Source organism: Erigeron canadensis, chromosome 8 (genome assembly GCF_010389155.1).
Source record: "Erigeron canadensis isolate Cc75 chromosome 8, C_canadensis_v1, whole genome shotgun sequence".
Taxonomy (NCBI): Eukaryota; Viridiplantae; Streptophyta; class Magnoliopsida; order Asterales; family Asteraceae; genus Erigeron; species Erigeron canadensis.
The window spans coordinates 30,067,345-30,086,444 of NC_057768.1; the positions used below are offsets into that span (position 1 = coordinate 30,067,345).

General features: G+C 34.1%; 2 protein-coding genes across 2 annotated transcripts; one reads left to right on the forward strand and one right to left on the reverse strand.

Moving 5' to 3' along the window:
* Window positions 1-130: 130 nt before the first annotated feature.
* Window positions 131-3,644, reverse strand: LOC122611211 (protein NRT1/ PTR FAMILY 5.10). Its single transcript, XM_043784194.1, has 4 exons — window positions 3,465-3,644; window positions 3,119-3,336; window positions 1,622-2,151; window positions 131-1,087 (listed from the first exon to the last, which is right to left on the reverse strand). The coding sequence occupies exons 1-4, from the start codon at window positions 3,586-3,588 to the stop codon at window positions 271-273; spliced, it is 1,689 nt and encodes a 562-aa protein (XP_043640129.1). The 5' UTR covers window positions 3,589-3,644; the 3' UTR covers window positions 131-270.
* A 3,468-nt stretch (window positions 3,645-7,112) lies between these two features.
* LOC122580255 (uncharacterized acetyltransferase At3g50280-like) lies at window positions 7,113-8,616 on the forward strand. The gene has a single exon (XM_043752535.1). The coding sequence runs from the start codon at window positions 7,123-7,125 to the stop codon at window positions 8,515-8,517; it is 1,395 nt and encodes a 464-aa protein (XP_043608470.1). The 5' UTR covers window positions 7,113-7,122; the 3' UTR covers window positions 8,518-8,616.
* The last annotated feature ends 10,484 nt before the right edge of the window (window positions 8,617-19,100 follow it).

Consider the following 19,100-nt stretch of genomic DNA (forward strand, 5'->3'; position numbering starts at 1 on the left):
ATAGACGCAAAAGAGAGGTTTTTTCTCATTTATAACACCAACTTATCCAAGGCCATTTGGTATGAGTCTACACTCTAGACAAAAACAATTAAAACCAAACCAAACCACTGACATGATCAACAACCAAAACCAAACTGAACCATTTAGTTCAATTACCCATTATACAATTTTCGTATATAAATGAATACAAATATAAAAATATGCAACAATTATACTGTTCCATATAAAAATTCAATACAACACACTTACACCACCACTACCAGGGAATCTTCATAAGCTATTTGCACGATTATATATGTAAGATTTAGCAATATACAAATAGAATACATATGCAACGGTACTAATACCAGCCAGAAGCCAGTAGAAATAATCAAGGTGACCGCGGTTCAAATTATCTGCAATCCAGCCATCTTCACCATCTCCACCTGTGGTGGTCTCTACTACTGAGATCAAAAAGCTGCTTAAAAAGCTACCAACACCGAATATGCTAAGGTAAAGTGCTAGACCTATGCTTCTCAGCTCATTTGGTACTTGGTCATAGAAGAACTCTTGCAGGCCCACCATTGTAAACACATCAGCAGCTCCCGTTAGCAGGTATTGAGGTATTAACCACCATACCTTCATTGGGACCGTTGCATTTGGGTCATCTACTAACCCATATTTCTCTGCGGTTTGAAGTCGTTTGATTTCAACAAGTGCTGAAACCGCCATTGAAATAATAGATATAAAGATGCCAGTTCCGATTCTTTGAAGCATTGTTAAGCCAGATGGTTTCCCGGTAATGGATCTAATAATAGGAACCATGATTCGATCATAGATTGGTATGAGGATAACAACAGTCATGCTTATGAAAGATTGTAGTGTCGCAGCTGGAACTTCAAAGTTTGACCCAATTGACCGGTCCATAGTTACTCCTTGTTTGGTGAATAAAGTGGAAAATTGAGCAAAGACGACTGCAAAAGCCAAACAACTAACCCATATTGGAACTAGTCTAAGTACTGCCTTGGCTTCTTCCACCTCAGTGATGCTACAAACATTGCCTTCTTCCTTTGATCCATCGGGTGAAACTAGGGCTTTGTTGAGAAATCTGTGGCAAGCATAATATTTTGAACCATGTTTAAAACTTATTCAATGACAAAAAAATATATATATAAGAATACTACAGCATGTTTTATTTCCTAGTCTAAAAATGGAAATTCACAAGTAAATGAAGCGTATTTTATTCCATTTCTATTCAGGATTATTGCAGAAAAAGTAACATAGTTTGGTTTGAGTTCTATTTACAATAACCAACTCATTCAAGCCAGTAACTGGTTTCGTGATGCAACACCATAGCCCAACATGAGGTCATATTTGCATCATCATTTTAACCAGCTAACTTGTATGAATAACATTATATAACGTTTGAGAACTTTTATGAAGATAGCGATGGTTACTCATAACAAAAACCTGACCAAACTATGTTATCTTTTTATGCAATAAACCTTTCTATTGCGGGGAATGTGAAGTGAATCCAAATTAGGGGTCAATGTATAAGATTATAATAAGATAAGAGATGCCATAAAAAGAAAAAAGAAAACATAGAATGTGATCGAACAAAAAACTATAAAATAAATGCTACCTAAATTGCTGAGAACTTCGATGAGGTAGGGTTCCAGAAGCTTCCTCTTCCAGAGAAATTGAAGATGGCGAAGTTCTTCGATTCTGGAATGCTCTAACAAACACCTGCCCGATTCTGACAAAAGGACTTTTTTCATTAACTTTTTCCTCGTAACGATAAGTTACAGTTCCAGCTGAGAATATAAGCAACGCCAGACCCATAACAATACAAGGAATCCCAAACCCTAGGCCCCAACTATAGTTATCCTGAATGTAATTCAGAACACCTAAAGCCATTAATGGACCACCACACAAGCCAAGATACCACCAGTTGAAGAATGAGCTTTTGGCTTTGCGTTCTTCTAGATTCTCAGAGTCAAACTGGTCGGCTCCAAACGCTTGTACGCAAGGCTTGTGGCCACCTTGTGCAAATGCCACAAGATATAGCGAAAAGAAGAATAAAATCACTTGGAACTGAGGAGGTGAACATGATGTGGCACCTTCACAGTCAGGATAAGGAAGCAAAGCTGAAACGGTCAATAACCCAAGTGCCTGTTAATAATTTAAATGCAAGATAAGTATAACTAATAATAGTAAAAACATAAAAGAAATTAAACAATATGTCAAGTCAAATATTGCAGTTTTTCCTCCGAGGAATCATATTGAAAACCAAGGAAACAAATAAATCTTGTGACACTGTTCTTAACCAAAAAGGTGGTTAATAAAGCAAAGTCAAATGGGAGATATGGTTGAATACTTAGATTATATTCCAGGACCATCATGTTGTCACAATGAGCCCGAATGTCTCCTTAATAAAGTCAGACAAAAACTTAATTGATTAAGTTTGTGTCCACCCGTTATCAATTTTTTTCTATGATCATTGCTGATGCTATTTAAATCACAAAACAGAACTCCCGTAAACAATGATAGATATACCTAGGGGAAGGTTCACATTGGTTTTGATACTTCATACTTGCATTCGGCTTAAGAAGAATTAAAGTGCTCAACTAGATCAGTACTTTTAAATACATAAAAAGGTAATGAAACACTTAACACTAAATATGCAGTGAGATCCAAATTCTCAGGTTTAAGATGGAATGCACAAATGACGAACTATTAAAAGTCGCTTTGTATGTAGGTCAATGATATTGAAAGGCATATATGGGGATAGTCAGTTAGTGAAACCAAAAGGTATTGTTAACTAAGTTTAGCCTTCGATGAGTGTATGCTTGTATATGAAAAAGGTCTCTACAACACGAATAACAAGATCGCAAAATTCTTCTCAAGAAACAACAGTAACATTATGTAGCTGTCGGACAAAAGATAATAATGCTTCGGTTACACAAGATGATAGAAAAACTTAGATAATAACAGATATAATATAGTTCAATACCGTGATATTCACAATATAAGAGCAATAATGATACAATTAATTAACAATAATATGAAACTTAATTCCAAAAAATTATAAAATATATAGATACAGAATATAACAGCAATAAGTTAATAAGTGACTAACCAGTATATAAAGTGAAGAAGCAATCAAAATAGTAAGATATCTTCCTAAAAATGCATCAGCAATAAAAGCACCGACAAGCGGCAAAAGCGACGCCGTTCCGGACCAAGCATTCACATTTTCGGCTGCCGTAGCCGTTGACTGACCCAACGGTCCGGTCAAATATGTAATCAAGTTTGAACTTATTCCATAGTATGCAAACCTCTCAGCAACTTCAACACCTATTCATATAACAACTTATGAGGCTTTGACTAACACGGTCTAACCGGAGTATTATATATACATATACATATGTGTGTGTAGTGTTTGAATGTAAAAAATATGTATGAAAGTGGTGGTTAGCTGTTACCTATAATGAAATAAGCGGATCTCCAGCCGCCGGATTTGGATCTGATGGCTGGACGATTTTTGTAGTCAACGAAGCGGTCAACGGTTCCGTCTACTAATGGAGTTTCAATTCCGGTTGTTTCCATGAGAGAGGGCGGGGGCGCGGATAATGGTCCCGTCACGCCGATTGACCCATATATTATTACGGAGTATTATTATTTATTTGTTAAAATTATCACGTTTGTCATTATATATCTTCTAAAAAAAGTAACTTACTATGTACAACTTATTATGCTCATTGTACATTGTGTCTGCTGTACAGCTTTGGTTGCATTTTTTACCACTTTCAAACATAAAAGTATCTACATACATCTAACATTCTATACTATCTAAAAATGTCTTCTCTTTACCTGTATATATAGTTTACTCAAAGAAATAGCAGTATCCTACTTCATTCAAAGTATATGTGTCTTCCCACTTTTTATAACAGCAGTAAAGTTCTAAAGCTATCAAGTATGTTTCTTTCTTTTATATTTTCCATTACTAAATTAGATTTACATTACTTCAAACAAAATACAATTCAAACAGAAATTAATTTTACTGTTCTTCTTTGATAAATTCAAACATCAATTTGTTTTATTGTTCTTTCTTTTTTTATTTCTCAATAAATAAAGTTTTTAAAGATTTCTTCTTTTTTAGTATAATACTAAAAACCAACTTTGGTTTGTGAGGGAGAGTTACTGTAGCTAAAAGTACTCACCGTTTAGCATAAGGTACAGACCTTTAAAGCATCCAACATGATTAACAGACTTAACGGCAGTTAGGTAACAGACTTAACGACTGTTAGGTGACGGACTTAACGACCTTTTTTTTTACTACATAACTTTTACTTTTAAAACTTTCCACCAAATTTTATTTTATTTTTTACATTTCCCCTTTTACCTTTCGTCACATAACTTTTGTTTTTTAAACTTTCAACATACAAACTTTGTTTTTTAGGTATAAAGTTTCTTAACTTTTGTAATTTTTTTCATATAACTATGTTTTTAAATTTTGCTCGAAAGTTTTCTTTCATTTTCTTTTACGATATAACTTTTGATTTCTAAATTTTATTACCAAAGTTTCATTTTCTTTACTTTGAACCACAACTTTCATTTTCTTAACTTTTGTCACGCAAATTTTGTTTTTCGGCTTAATGTTTTTGTAACATTTGTCACCAGAGTTATGTTTTTCTCCCGGGGCAACGCCCGGGTAGAAATACTAGTTTACAACTATTTTATATAAGTTTCTCTATATGATTATAGCTATTAAATTGGTTATCAACTTGCACCTAGAATCCAATATTTCGTAACTTGTACCTTTAATCAAGGGCCGAGATCCTCCCAATTTGACTAGTCAAGTTGGGAAAACTTGAGGGCTCACATTCCGACAAATACTATCAAAAATTAATATTAATTAAATTGTTTATTTTTACAAGATAAACAAACTTTAGGTTTTTTTTTCTTTTCCAGCAATTTGTCATTTTCATCGGCTATAAATCACTTTCTATATACATTCATCTATACTACCACGGTACCCGCATAATACGTCGGTGTTCGTGGCGGGGGCAAATGTTAACGGTGGAACCGACGTCGAGTGATGTAATTGATGCAAAAATAATTGATTTAAAAGGTTAATAGAGATACTTTAAAAGATAAAGGATTAATAATATAATTTTATCATTAATGTTAGGACTTAGGAGTAATGTATGTAAAAATATTTTAAAGGTAATACGTGAAAATATTACATATTTTTTAACGATTCCAAAAATAAAATGTTATTTTTTATAATATAATATAAATATTTCATTTCATGTAGAAATTTGCTTTGTATTAAAGAATTCCTTTCTCGTCTCCAAAGTTCAAACTACATACACACTTAGTTGCATGACAAAGAACTTTGGACTACATTTTTTCAATATAATTATGACACTTTTGCTTGCTAAACGAGTCCTTGATCATCTCCTTCATTTCCTTCCTAATATACCCGAATAGTCACATTCAAATTTGATCACTAAAATAACTTAATTTAACTTCATCGTGATTGTACACAATCCAGCTGCTCAAAACTTAATAAGAATGAACTTATATAATTTCTCAAGTTCTTATATACAAATCCAAATACGAGATGCAATAAACAAGCGAATCATTTATTTTAGTTAGTAGTAGACACCCCTTTTTTTGTTCATTAGCTAATTTCTCTAAAAATAATTGTCACAATCACACACACAAGAAAAAGAAAAAGAAAAAAAGGGAAAGATTTTCTTTTAAAGTAATAGTAACAATTACCTAAAATCATACTATCACGTAAGTATCAATCAATTTAACCCCACAATGCACTTTGTAAAAGATAGAACGATGTCTTTTTCGTTGTCGTCACATATTTGCGTCCTAATCTTAAGCATGTGGATGTGGATTTGACGTCTATTAGAATATCTCCAAAGCATGTGTCCATATTGTTCATACTTATTCATATTTGTTCATGACAATAAAGTATGTCTAAAATTATGGTGTTCGATCTTGTTTAAAGATATATTTGTAACATGTTTAGCAGGCGGTAATGTAGAATATCTTATCTCTCTATATAACTAAGAAATAATAGTTTAACGCTAATGTGACATAATTCTTTGTTTGACAATTAATATTTTTGCTTACTTGTCATTTTCTCATGCAAATACTTATTGATATTATTTATTGTCAAGTGTTTATGTGGAATTAGTTATTAAAAAAAATAATAATAATTTAAAGTTTTAAATTTTAAAACCTAATAAGTTATCTTACTTTAACAAAATGGCATATTGAATTTAATAATCTTTATATTCTTTTGCATATATATTATTTTGATCTTACTTTTCATTCTATTCGTTTTTTTTTTATTTGTATAAAACGTATTCTATTTTAAGTTTTAAGTTTAAGTTGGTTTTATTATGAGTTTATTTAATTTGTCTTAATCTTGTAAACTTTTATGTTTGTGTTTTGTATATATGTTTTTATTGAGAATATAACAAAGTTGGTTTTTAAATTTATTTTCCAATGTATGTTAATGATAATGGCAATTTAAAAGAATTGAGTTTTCTTTTTAAGTAATTAAAGATAATTTAAAACTTATGTAATATCTTGTGTAACATCTATTAAAACTTAGTATTAAGTTAAGAAAAATGTCAAATGCAACCTTTAAGGCTGCACTTAACAAGTATAAAAATATTGTATTTGTCAAAATAAAAGTTCATATTTTGAATTTTATGATAAGTATACAACTATTTAATACGGAGTACATCTTAACTTAACTGCAACCCATATGACTTTGTTTAACAAGACCTTTAAGCTAAATTCTAATTTACAATCTTTTTAAGTTTCTAAACCATGCATAATTATATTCTCCATTCTTCAAGTCTTCACCTTTCTATCTCTATCTGTATTTGTTTACAAATTTTTATTATAAATTGATTTACCATATAACACATCTAAATAGCATATATTGGAGCATATATATACATACTACTCGTATACCTTAGCAAGTGGATTTTTGTGGATTGGCAGGAAGGACGTCTTTTAGATCCTCTATCTTATCTTATATGGAGTATATAATACAAAATCCATTCATATCATTGATACACCTTCGTAATCCGTAAACACAATCCAATGTCTTCACCATCGACCGTAACAATTGTATCGGAATGCTTTATCAAACCACTTCACGACTTGTCACCCGAAACAAAACAACCTCTCCATTTCGCACCCTTTGAGCTTTCCTTTCTCAACTTTAATTACATCCAAAAGGGTCTCCTTTTCTCAAAACCACCCGAAAACAAAGGTTTCTCCATAACCGCTTTCTTGGATGACCTCAAAAACTCTTTATCCGCTACACTTACTCATTTTTACCCGCTTGTATCCCGTTTAGCCACTCGAATTCAAGATGATCATAACCCGCCTTCCTATGTCATCTACTTAGACCCCAAAAACAGGCCCGGGGTCAAGTTTATTTACGCAAAGACAGACGCCACTATATTGGATATAATCAATCCAACGTACGTACCATTGATCGTTGGTTCCTTCTTTGACCTTAATAATGCTATTAGCCATGATGGTCATACATTGCCTTTGGTGTCCATTAAGGTGACCGAGCTAACCGATGGGATCTTCATCGGTGGTTCCATCAACCACGTTGTGGCTGATGGAACATCTTTTTGGCACTTCATGACTTCTTGGAGTGAAATATTCAAATCTAAAAATCGAGAGACTTGTATAATCTCGCGTACTCCAGTATTCAAAAGGTTGGCTCTTGAGGGATACGATCCTAGAGTTAATCTTCCGTATACACATCACGGTCAGTTCATAGAACGATCGGAACATCCACAAGATGATGATCTTAAAGAGAGATTCTTCCATTTCTCATCGGCGTCCGTAGCAAGACTCAAGAATAAAGCAAATGCCGAATTATCTAATAATAATAATACGCAAAAAAAGATCATCTCAAGTTTACAAGCTGTGTCCGCTCTGTTATGGAGGTGTATAACTCGAGTAAGACGCCAACCAGGAGATAGTGAAACGGAATGTGTACTTGCTGTTTGTAACCGACGAAGGATAAACCCGCCTTTATCTGATGGTTACTTTGGTAGCCCGGTGCTCACAGTCAAAGGAACAAAAACAGTAGAAGAATTAATGAAAAATGGGCTTGGATGGGCCGCGTTGTATCTACATGAAACGATAACAAACCATGATGATGAGGCAGTGAAAAAGTGGGCCGAGTCATGGTTTAGAAACCCGGTAGCGTATAAAATAAGTGATATGTTGTCTCCGTTTTCAAACGTGGTGCTTATTTCTAGCTCACCTAGGTTTGATATGTACGGGTGTGAATTCGGGTTGGGGAAAGCAGTAGCGGTTAGAAGCGGGCCTGCTAACAAAGGGGATGGGGCGATGACAATGTATCCTGGTCGGGAAGGAGGTGGGAGTATCGATGTTGAAGTTTGCTTATCGGCCGAAACTATGAAGGATCTTGAACATGAGGAGGAGTTCATAAGTGCTCTTAAGGAGTAACTAATTAAGGAAATATACCAAAGTACAATGTCCAGCAAAGAATAAGATTGCTGAAATTATTATATGGTAATTATTAAAGAAAATAAAATGTTATTTTCTTGAATGGTGTACCAACAGTTTATTCGTTACAAATCTTTAGATAACCTATTAATTATAATAGTCTTTTTTTTAGAACGGCGTGTTAGTTGGTTAGTGATCGATTCGAAGCATAGCGGTAACGTCCAAACGGACATAATTATGTGGTTGGATTACTTATTGATTATAATAGTTTGTATAATCATTGTTTAAACATGTGTTTCCTGAGCAGCAAAAGCCAAGTCGATCAGTTTCTACGCATACAAGAAATACCAATGATGATGACATTTAACCCACCCGCCCATCTTGCCACCTCTGAAAACAACAAAATCGATACTGAAAGTTACTGCACGTCCTTTGGCAGTCATGAATTAGCTTTTTAATTGCAACCCGCGTCATATGGTAAGTTGAAACTATATGTCAATTAATGATGTTTGTAAATTTGTGGTTCATGTCATAAATTCGTTATGACGACCCAAAGTCCAAAGTTGATATATAAGAACCATCTCACACCCGCAAAGCTTATATATAAAGGTTTGATCATCCCTTAATTAGAGGGTCACTGCAGGCTTGTCAACCATAGAGGCTAGCTCGGAGGCTCTTCACCTCGTCCAGCATCGCATTATTTTACTAGCATTAATTTTTAAAAATATAACAACAGTTCGTCCAATTTTGTTAGAGTGTTTAATTTGTATGAGAAAGTTGATCAGGATTTTTAAGCCTGGATTTGTTTTTATTTTTTCTAATTAACATTTCTTTTTTTTGGTGGCTCATGTAAATTAGTTTTTGAAAAAGGTTGACTTACAATTTTTCAACGCTTGTAAAAGTGTGGGATGACTCAGCCAAAACAAGGAAGTCAACAATTACGACCGTGGAGTTTTTTTGAATTGTCGATATATTAAAAAGTTTTAGTGAATTATTCACATTATAAACGCCACAATTACTACATGAAAAAAGTAATCGTAATAAACATAACATGATCTTCAACGTAATTATATACCAAGCCACTATGAAATCGAAAGTTGTTTTGTTACACAATCAAATTCAAAGTAACGAACATATATATTTTTTGAAACTACATATATATATAACAAACTACAAGGAGCATGACTTAACCAAGCTTACGGAAACAAATGGAGCCAAGCCAAAGGACTCAAGCACATGTATATATATATATATGTATATTTACACAAACTAAAATTAACCTGGTTTTTCATCGAAAAAATTAATGAAAAACCGTAGTATTTAAGAAGAAAGAGATAGAAAGAATTGGTTAGGTGACCGCAGAAGCAACGGAATGAGCCCAAAATCTTAATAGACCTTTCATCTCGAGATCACTTTTACAATACATCAACGCTACGGGGACAATCTCATCTTGGTCTTTTTTCGTCGTCGTAGTATTTGGATCATTATGGATTTTCGTAACCGGATTGCTTGATAGGATATGGTGTTGAAACCAATATGAATCAAAGAGGTTGTAAATGTATTCTTCCGGTGGTGTCATTTGAAAAAATTTAGTTGTGTTGAATTTGAGTCTTTGATTTTTCTTTTGGTATATATATAAGGTATGTGTTTGAAATGGAATAACGTGTTGGAACTTTCCTAGCAGTTGAAAAATAATATCACATAGATGACTCGGTTCAATTAGCACCTCCACGCCTCCACCAACCAGATTCTTAAGAATATATTTCACTTAAAATATACGGATACATGTCTCCGATATATGTGACTATTTTTTGTTTTGTTTCTTGCTAGTGATTTCTTTATTAAATAATTTTATAACTTAGATGACTTGGAATCTATATTGTAAAATACAAATGGGTAGTATCTGGTTAAATTGTTTTGATAACTTGTATTTTTGAGGGTACATAATGTGTAATTAATAAACTTACTAGTCGTAATTTGTTAAAATTGTTGAAATTGCGTTTGATACGAGTTTTTTTTAATTGGATCTGAAATTACTTTTTAATATTATAAAATAGTAAACAAACACTCGTTTGTATATTCGTTAATACAGTTAACAAAACACAAAATAGTCGAATCAAAAGGGTGTGAAAGGTGTTATGTTTAAGTTAGTTATTTTAACCGATAAAGATCAAGTGGTCATTAGTAAATACACTTGACGACTAATTTTTAGTTGGAAAAAACAGCCACTATGGCCCAAACTTGACGTTGCTTGGCCTAGTGGACAAATAGAAAGGTGGCCCATTCAAGAAGAAAGTTCCTACAAAGTGACTAAAATATATAATTGTCGACGTATTCTTTAGTTTTCTTCTATCTTCGACAGTTTTCTCATCTAGTACTTTTTCCTTGTTCTCTAGTCGTAGGTAGATAAGTGTAAAGGTTAAAGATATGTAAAACACATCAAGGATGGTCGGTCCTTAAAAAATCAAATGACTGCAGAGACGAGCTTGAAAAAAAAAAAAACTCATGACCCTTAACACAAGTTAAAATCATAAAAAAGAAGATATTTATGAATGACGATTGTTTCCAATTTTCTTTGTTTATTTTTTCTTTTATATGACGATAAATGAAATTTTCATAACTTTTGTTATTTCATGTCATGGCAGTCTTTAGCATTTCGGCATTTCCCAATCCAGCGATGGGGCATGACCAATCGACCATTACAACATTGGAGAGTCTGCGAGATATTAATTTAACTAAATTAGATAAATGATACATCTTTAAACGATGGATATGAGATTGGGAAGAGTTTGAAGTAGTTAAATGTCAATTACTGCATCAAGGGTGTAAATTTTAAGCCACATGTCTCATTTTTAAATTTTTTGAAAATTATTCCTTAGTGTTATTTTTTAGTCCCTGTGACTTTAGACCCCTCTAGTTAGTTTTTTGATGTTACTTTTTTAGTTTCGTGACTTTTCAACCCTACTTTTCATCTTAAGCTTCAGCAATATTCAACATTATAAACGATTGTCGCTGTTAGTCACACCTTTAAATGTATTTAATTACAGGTATTGGTACATATTTTGATGAAGCAACGCTTTATAAGTCTTAACCCCTTCATAGATGAGGTTGTCTTTATTGAAATACATTGCCTAAATTATAGAAGTGTCACTAGAAGACCAAGTCATGAACTTTTATTTACTACATGTTTTATTTATTTTCATTTATCTTAAGTATTTTGCTTAATTAGACTTAGTCTAAGTTAGTGGTAGTATGGCAGTCAGTTATGCCAGTTTTATCTCCTATTTTCCTGCAGTCATTTGAATGATGAGAATGCCCAAGTTCATGTATTTATATTCTTGTTTTATGCTTAAGTTTTTCAGTTTTCATATATCAAGAAAAGCTCCTTTGGTTTGAGCAAATATCTCTGTGTTCTTTTTCATTTAATCCATTGTAAAATTCACAACTTCAAATCCAATTAACTTCACATTTGGCATCAGAGCCGTAATGGCAGACCTACAAATGGTTGGAGGGATCAAGAAACTCACTCGGTCAAACTATAACTCATGGAAAACTTGCATAACTTCATATATGCAAGGCCAGGATCTGTGGGAAGTAACGAATGGAGGAGAAGTTGAGCAGCCATTAAGAGACAATGGAGATTTTACTATAAAGAAATGGAAAATTAAAGCAGGAAAGACACTGTTCATTTTGAAGACCACCATTGAAGATGACTTGTTGGAGCATATTGAAAATGCTCAAACACCGAAGGAGGCATGGGATGGTTCTCCGTGATGTTCTCTAAGAAGAATGATGCAAGGCTTCAACTTCTAGAGAACGAATTGATGTCGGTGAATCAACAAGATATGACGATCCCACAATACTTTCATAAGGTGAAAACCTTGTGTAGAGAAATTGGTGAACTCAATGTAGAATCAAAGATTGGAGAACCAAGAATGAAACGTATCATCATTCATGGGTTGAAAGCAGAGTTTAGAGGCTTTGTTACAGCGGTGCAAGGTTGGGCAACGCAACCATCTTTGAGCGAGTTTGAAAACCTGTAAGCGAGTAGGAGGAATTAGCCAAGCAAATGGGGAGCTTGACTACTGGATCGTCATCAAAGGTAGAGTCTGAAGTACTGTTTGCTGGTAAGAGAAAGGGACTATTTAAGTCAGCAAATCGTTACTCTGATAAGAGCAAACAACAATGGAACAGTGATAAGAAAGATAAGGAGCATGAAAAGAAGGACACTAACAGTGAACGCAAGAGCAAGTTCACAAAGAAGAAGTCCAATTTCACGTGTTATAAGTGTGGTAAGTATGGCCACATTGCAAGAAATTCCAGGTCACCATCAACGGAGGAAGGTAACACTGCAACAACCCACGATGAAGAAGGTTGGGATGCCGAGGCATTTATTGCCCATACTGAAGATGTATTTGCTTTTACAGCAACAACCGAACAAAAAGAAAATCGGTTGGAGGAATGGATAGTTGACTCTGGATGTTCAAATCACATGACCGGAGAAAGAGGGAAGATGCAGAATTCGAAGAAATACGAAGGAAGCCAAGTTGTTGTTTTGGCAGATAACTCAAAACATTCGATAGATTCTATCGGAGATATCGATATTTCTACAGGTGACAAAAGAAAAGGTTTAGCCCTCACTGACGTGTTCTATGTGAAGGGGATGAAGAAAAATTTATTATCGGTACCTCAAATTGCCGATAATAATCATTATATACTCTTTGGGCCGGATGATGTGAAGATCTTCAAGGAATTTCAAACCCCTTCGATTCCAATCCTTCATGGAAGCCGAAGAAGAAACCCATATGTGTTGACAGCAGAGTCGATGTATGTGAGTAAGACTAAAGGTAATTCAAGTATAGACTTATGGCATCAAAGGTTGGGCCATGTTGGCTAACAAAAGTTGGGCTTGATGGCAGAAAAGAGCTTAGTGAATGGGCTTCCTCAAATTCAGATTAACAAAGAAATTGTATGTGCAGGCTGTCAACTTGGAAAAGCTACGCAACAACCCTTTCCTCAAAAATCCAGTTACAAATCAAGCGACGGGTTGGAGCTTGTACACTCTGATGTATTTGGGCCAGTGAAACAACCTTCGATTCATGGTCACCGGTACATGGTAACATTTATTGACGATTTTTCTCGTTACATCTGGTTATATTTTATGAAAGAGAAGTCACAGGTGTTTGAGAAATTCAAGGAATTTGAGGTAGATGCAGAATTGCTAACCGGAAAGAAGATACGTTGCCTGAGATCAGATAACGGTGGCGAGTATATTGCAAAGGAGTTCAGTGAATACTTAAGAAGTAAACGAATCAAGCGACAATTGACGTGTGCTAACACTCCCCAGCAGAATGGAGTCTCAGAACGGAAAAACCGTCACTTGGGTGATGTATCTAGAAGCTTGATTCATGAAAAGGGTATGCCGGGAAGATTTTAGGAAGAAGCCATGAGTATTGCAGCATACATAATTAACCGATTGCCATCCCAAGGTATGAATTATATATTTCCTTTAGAAAAGCTGCTTGGGATCAAACCAAACATTTCCTATTTTAAGGTTTTTGGGTGTGTTTGTTACGTGTTTGTACCGAGTCATCTCTGTCATAAAATGGAGAAACGAGCAGTTAGGTGTATCTTTGTGGGTTATGATGCAGAAAAGAAAGGATGGCGGTGTTGTGACCCTAACACAGGTCAAATGTATGTTTCTCGTAATGTAATATTTGACGAGAATACCTCTTGGTGGTCAAAGGATGCACAGGTTCTCCCAGATTCTCAAAAGTTAAAAGAAGATGTGGAAATTGCAAAATTGCAATTTGACGAGTCTGGCCAAGAAGAAGAAGTCAGTGATCCGAGTCCAGATTTGACCAATGAAAGTAGCAGTGAGCCCAAGAAGATCAGAGCGTGTGAGAAAACCAAATCCAAGGTATGTAAATGCTAATGTTGTCACACTTGAAGATAGGTTGACGGAACCTGAAACATTTGAAGAAGCTGTTACTATGAAAAAATGGCAGACGGCTATGAACGAGGAGATGAATGCATTGATGGCTAACCAAACATGGGAGCTAGTTTCAAAGCCTAAAGATGCAACATTAGTGTCATGTAAGTGGGTGTACAAGCTTAAGAAGAAGGTTGATGGCACCATAGAAAGGTTTAAGGCACGCCTAGTTGCTAGGGGATTTACTCAACAGTTCGGCTTGGACTACGAAGACACTTTTAGTCCAGTTGCTAAGCTAACTACTGTACGTGTTCTACTTGTTGTTGCGGCAGGTAATGGTTGGGATCTATGGCAGATGGATGTTAGTAATGCCTTTTTAAATGGCGATTTAGATCATGTGATCTACATGACTCAACCATTAGGATTTGAAAGTTTTGAGCATCCTGATGATGTGTGTAAGCTCAAGAAATCTATCTATGGGCTCAAGCAATCACCTCGTGCCTGGTTTGGTAAGATGGGTGAGTTTTTAGAGCAAAATGGTTTCCAGATAACAAATTCAGATGCTAGTTTGTTTGTAAAGCAGGTAGGTGAAGATATAGTGGTGGTGTTGGTCTACGTGGATGATTTAATAATCACAGGAAATTGTGACAAAGAAATATGTCAATTGAAGTCTAATTTGAGTGTTAGATTCAATATGAAAGACCTTGGAAGGCTCAATCATTTCTTGGGGCTGGAGGTAAAGTACATTGAGAACTCTCTTATTCTTCATCAAACTAAGTATGCTAGTGAATTGTTGCATAAGTTTGATATGGTGTATTGCAAACCCGCTGCTACACCAATTGATCCGAGTATGAAGTTGTGTGCTACTAAAGGGAGAGTTTTGGATGATCCTACGGTTTACAGGCAGATGATTGGTAGCTTAATTTATCTTACTTTAACTCGACCCGATATTTCTTTTGTTGTTGGGGTTTTGAGCAAATACATGAAGCATCCAAGAAAGCCACATTTAATTGCTGCAAGACGGGTTTTAAGGTATGTGAAGCACACTGTAAACTGGGGAGTATCATTTAAGAGGGAGTCAAACATCAGATTAGGTGGCTACTGTGATGCTGATTATGCTGGAGATAAAGACACTCGTAGGTCAACCACTGGGTATTTGTTTATGTTGGGTTCAGGAGCTGTTTCATGGTGCAGCAAACGACAACCAACAGTGTCATTATCTACTACCGAAGCTGAATATAGAGCAGCAGCTATGGCTGCTCAAGAATCTACTTGGCTGATCAGGTTGCTGACAGAATTGGGTCAGAAAGTGGACTACCAAGTAGAGTTGCGATGTGATAACAGGTCAGCAGTAAAACTTGCAGAAAATCCAGTTTTTCATGCAAGGACCAAACACATCGAGGTTCATTATCACTTTGTTCGTGAGAAAGAGTTGATGGGCGAGATTAAGATGAAGGATGTTGGAACTGATGAGCAAGTTGCAGATTTATTCACAAAGGGACTGTCAAGTGTCAAGTTGGGAAAGTTCAGAGAAGACATGAGGGTGATACAAGTAGGCAATGAGAGGGAGTGTTGAAATACATTGCCTAAATTATAGAAGTGTCACTAGAAGACCAAGTCATGAACTTTTATTTACTGCATGTTTTATTTATTTTCATTTATCTTAAGTATTTTGCTTAATTAGACTTAGTCTAAGTTAGTGGTAGTATGACAGTCAGTTATGCCAGTTTTATCTCCTATTTTTTTGCAGTCATGTGAATGATGGGAATGTCCAAGTTCATGTATTTATATTCTTGTTTTATGCTTAAGTTTTTCAGTTTTCATATATTAAGAAAAGCTCCTTTGGTTTGAGCAAATATCTCTGTGTTCTTTTTCATTTAATCCATTGTAAAATTCACAACTTCAAATCCAATTAACTTCACACTCTTAAGTCTTGGTTTAATTGTAATTTGTGTGAGTCTTAATTTACTGCTAAAGGTCGATCCTATGAAAAATTAAGTTTGTGTAATTTTTTGTAATTCTAAATTATTGTACTTTATGGTCTCTAACAACTTGCAAAACAGGTATTTTATAATGTAACTTTTGCCATTAAAAAAAATCTCTTTGTTAATTTTTTGGTTAACTTATTTTGTACGTTGTTCAAAAGCTAGCCTTCGATTCTTCGATGGTGATGTTTTTTTTATCTGTATTAATGAAACATAACTTTCATGCATGGTTATTGGATAATCATCACTAAAAGGTTTTCTGGCCATTTTTAATATTGGATAATAAAAATTATCATCATATCCCTAATTAATTAAGAAGGCTAAGTTGTCAAGTGCAAATCAAATTACTATACGATTTCTAGTCTCCCCATAAAATTAGAAATAGGAACAGATTTATATATGCGACAAGCCTATAACATACAAATTCAAATAATTTGAATGGAACTATATATATAAAGCATGAACTTAGCCTTAACAAATTTATGTAGCCAATGGACATGATTCACAAGCAAATATGTGTATGTATGTTGTACACAATTACACATTAAAACAAGATTTATCACTGAAAAAAAATATATGAAAAATCATGTACTAGTAAAAAAAAGGAGTCGGAAAAATTATTAGCTAGCAGGCGACTGCGGTAGCAACGGAATGAGCCCAAAATCTTAGCAAACCTTTCATCTCGACATCATTTCCAAAACTCATCGCAGTTTGCAACGCTTCGGGTACAATCTCATCCTGCTCTTTCTTCATTGTAGTACTCGGATTGGTACAGATTGTCCTAACAGGATCGCTAGATAGTATACGATGTTGAAACCAATATGAATCAAAGAGGGTGTAGACATGTTCTTCAGGTAGTGTCATTTTGAACTTATGGTTTTATGGAATTTGTTGTTCACGGAATAGAATTGAATGGTGTTTGATTTATAAGGATATGGTTTGGTTGCGTGTTGAAACTTTCTTTAATTTGTTTGCGTATTATAAAATGTCAACATATGACTTGGTTTTCTTTGGTTTTGCCCCTCCACGGCTCCACCTGCTAAATTCTAACGAATAATGTTTACTGAAAATACTCGTGCTATTTTTACTCGCCTAATGTAACGGTAATGATTATATATATCTTTTAAATAAATCTGTTTATTCATCTACATTCAAGCATTTTATGTCGAAATGAAAGACAAATAGGCAACAGATTGTGACATTAATTTTTTTTTTTTTTTTAATTTTATAAAGTAAAATCAAGACATTCATAGATCTTTATGTCATAACATGGTTGCGCATGACTTGTTGGATGGTCAAATTTGTAATATTTGATAAAAGAAAATTTAATAGGCAACATGTCATTACAACAAATTCAAATAGTGGTTAGTGTGGATTAATATTAGAGAGATGATATTAGTACCACATATCTTAATTAATTTATCATATTTAGGCATTATTTACTTTTACAATACTTGTATTGTGGTAAATCTATCAAAATCCATGATACTTTTATCATCGTCTTTAATATTATAGCTTCATAGTTTTTTTTTTTTTAAAAGTATATTTCGACTCAGACGTGGCTGGAGGCAATTTTAACCAACTATCGTTGGACCTCGCGAGATGCTGAGCATAAGCTGCAGTCTCTCAGCCCCCCTCCTTGTGTAAAATTCCTAGATGGGAAACCCAAAGATCGTGTCAGCCGAGGATCGAACCCACAACCTTAGGAGAAAACCCACCGGGGCCCAACATAGTGGGAAGTGTAAACACCCCTGACCACTAGGGTATAGCTTCACAGTTAAATTGATATTAAATATATTTTTCTAGAATTGCTAATGTTATTTTAATGGGAATGTATATTGGGAAAATTGAGTATGAGGCTGTTATGCACCCAACTTGGGTGAAAAACCCCTCACATACTAATATTTTAATATTTTAAATAAATACATGGCCCCCCATGATTTTTACCTTTTAAAAAAAGGTATGTGAGAGCTTTTTTCACCCAACTTGGATGCCTAACAGCTTCATATTCCCTTCCCCATATATATTTTATATTGAGGTGAGAAGTTTATTTAAGGTTGGTTTACATTATATATATATATATATATATATATGGAGGTAGATACGTAATTTCAAATCTTGAAAATTAAAAAAATTAGAATTAATTGAAAAAAAATTTATCTACCAAAAAATTTAAACAGGATTGAAATGTTATTAAAACGACACGTGGCGTAATCCTTGATCAACACGTGTCCTTTTAATTTATTTATTTTATTAAATTAGTTGTTTTAGTTTTATATAGATCCATTTGACTTAGAATTAAACTATAACTCTTGGTTTATAGATACAAAACGCATTATAACCTTATTTGATTGATCGTTTTTTCTTTAAAAAAATTGTCTTTTTTTCTTTATCAATTCTTCAACTCCAATTGCTTATATTACTTATAATAAGTTATTAACATGAAAACTTCAAAAATTTGAGTTTACGATCCGAAATCCCAATGCTATTTGTTGTCATCCACTAAGCTTAGAAGTTCCAATTTTGATAGTGATTATAAAAATTTAATGTAAATCCAAAAAAAAAATATTATATTTTCATTACCGTTTATTATAACTTAGCTTCATCGGTTTAATTTAACCACAATTTATTTTATACTCACGAATCATGTATGAGGCATATTCAAA